This window comes from Amphiura filiformis, chromosome 2 (genome assembly GCF_039555335.1).
Source record: "Amphiura filiformis chromosome 2, Afil_fr2py, whole genome shotgun sequence".
NCBI lineage: Eukaryota > Metazoa > Echinodermata > Ophiuroidea > Amphilepidida > Amphiuridae > Amphiura > Amphiura filiformis.
The window spans coordinates 84068689-84071381 of NC_092629.1; the positions used below are offsets into that span (position 1 = coordinate 84068689).

Here is a 2693-nt window from a genome sequence, read left to right on the forward strand (position 1 = left end):
GAAAGAAGATGTGTAGAAAAATTTACTTTCATAGATGCTTGTCTTATGTGCCAAAAATTTGTTCAAAAATGGCATAAAACGGCATTTTACAAGTCAGGGAAATATGTGTTAGGGGGCATATTTTAGGGGGCCCATATTTCCCAGGAGGGGGCATAGCAGATTTTTTTATACTGATTATTATGAACACTTATCCAAACTTATTAAATTGCCCAAATATGGTTGAAATTTGCTGACCCCCATCTTCCACCTTTTTCCCATAGCATCAGTATTTCTCAGAAAATCTCTCTTAACTAATTACGTCAAGAACATATGAATTAGTCATAGTTGTTTGTATCTCATTGCATAGATAGTTATGCTGATTTTGTAGAGCTGCAGACCTGCTTTGCTCGTTTCAAAGGAGAGACACTCTAGTTATCATGGAGCGTGTTAAACCTTACGCCCCAAGCTTGGCAAAGGAGAATGTAAATGACGCACCACCAGCACCAACTCCAGATACCTTAAGTTTGGCTTCATCTCTCGGTGCAGATACCCAAGAAAAACGCAAGATGAAAATCCTCATAGAAGGAGTCTTACAGACTCGGTCTTCCCGTCAGTTTCTTAAGATGTTAAGCTACCAGGCAATACCATTACTAGCGTTGATAGTAATGTGTGGTGTGTTGTTACAACAAATGGCCCAGATGTATCGAAGTGCTAAGTTATTAGAAAGCGTCGCAATAGCAAACGATAGATTTGGTAATTTAGTAGTCTCGTTGCAGGTTGAGAGGGTTTAAGCGCGGCATATTTGAGCTCCAACAAATCACAACAAAACGTCTTTGCTGAGTTACAAAATGCACGAAGAAAAACTGACGACGCTTTTGGCGCCATTAATTTTTGGCCGCTTAACCTAAACGTCTCGTCGATAGGGTCGTTTACGAGTAAGGCAGCTTTACACGAGGAAGTGTGGACCCATAGACTAAAAGTTGATCGTCGCGCTCCAGGGACAACTTTCGACACTAACATCAAGTTTTATACCAGCATCAATGTTCAATTGATTGAAGTTAATATTGTTGAATCTCGAAAATTAACATCTCGCGTGTGGTACCAGATTGTTGCAAAATCAAGCCTTCTGTTAGCGACAGATTTCTATGGGATTGAAAGAGCTTTGGGAAGTGTGTTCTATGTGCAGTGTAGGTTGACAGATGATATAGTGCAGTGGTTCAAGACTGTTAAAACTCAGGGAGACATGATGTTGCAACAATCATTTAGCTACGATGGTGACATAGAGGCACAATATAATGAACTGGTATACTTGGCAGGGAATGTACTAAGCGATGTTGACAGCATGCGATTTGAAATTGGCGCCAATATTGACACATGCGCAGGCTACAACAATCTCGAAATAGAAGCCAGATCGTTAAATTGGTTCAGTAACAGTACCGTGCTAATTACTATCTTATCATCCGTACGTGATAATATTAGTGAACAACTAACCGAATATGTGAGCGGTATAATTCAATATTCAAATCAACAGATCGCGCTGTATAGTTTAGTAGGCGCGTTAACATTAATTTGTTGCCTCGTCTTAAGCATATTCCAAGCTTTGAACTCACACAAATTATTATCTTCAGTTGGATATTACGCTAAAGATCTTGGTGAGAAGAAAACAGAACTAGCTCAAGAAAAGAGGACAACTTTAAGATTGTTGTATCAGATGATACCAAAGAGGGTAGCGAAACAATTACAATCAGGGAAGGCTGTGAAGGCCCATTTATTTGACTCTGTGACAGTATACTTCAGTGATATTGAAGGGTTTACCGATATATCATCACGAAGTACCCCAATCCAAGTGGTCCATCTCTTAAACCGATTATACAGGTAAGCCAGATTTACCAGTATGCTTCGTATATATTTATAAATATGTATTCAAAAATACGCACGTGACCACCTCCGCGCTGCCATAACAGCTTGTAGACAGTAAGTCTCGAAGTGACTTTCTACATAGTGGGTGGTCTTCCTGTAAATTTGAATGCAAAGTCGGTAAACAACGCGAGTCTGTGCAGCAAAATTGCCTATTTTGTTCAACTTTGTGATTATATTGTAAACTTTTCCATTGATAAGTATTTTTTTTCTTTCGGCAAATACTTTCAAAATGTTGTTTTGGATAACATATTGCAAATTTGGAATTCTCCCATATGTAATAAGTTTGCTATTCAATTGATACTTGATATCTATAGAGTTCCTATCTTCAATGGCATGAGAATTTGGTCACGCTTGCTGGTTTAGCTATGTCGTGCCCATGGGTCACGTGCTTATTTATAAATACGTGTTTATAAATAAAGTCAAAGGTAGCTGTTTACATTTCATGTTCTTGCTGTTATTGTTGCTTTTGTCCTTGAAGATCTTTCTTTCTGCGTCGTTCTCTATCTCCATCTCCTCCTTCGTTTCCCTTTTTCTTTACCCCTTCCTCTTGCTCCGTCACACAGTGTAATTTACCCATTACCAACTTCAAAGTAATGCGCCATATTGCCTTAGCTCCAAAGCTGCAGCACCCATATTTATCCAACAGTCAAATATGTTGAAAAATAACTCATGAACTTTCATGTTCATTTATTTTTCAGGTTCAAATTATTGTTAAATTATTCAAATGCTTATATTTACCCCATAACGTATTTGAGATTAAACATTGACTTTGTTTTATATTTTACACCCTGCTA

General features: G+C 38.2%; 1 protein-coding gene across 1 annotated transcript; it reads left to right on the forward strand.

Moving 5' to 3' along the window:
* Positions 1 to 416: 416 nt before the first annotated feature.
* On the forward strand, positions 417 to 1858 carry LOC140144087 (uncharacterized). The gene is made up of 2 exons (XM_072165925.1): positions 417 to 732; positions 903 to 1858. Exons 1-2 carry the CDS (start codon positions 417 to 419, stop codon positions 1856 to 1858), a joined length of 1272 nt encoding a protein of 423 aa, XP_072022026.1.
* The last annotated feature ends 835 nt before the right edge of the window (positions 1859 to 2693 follow it).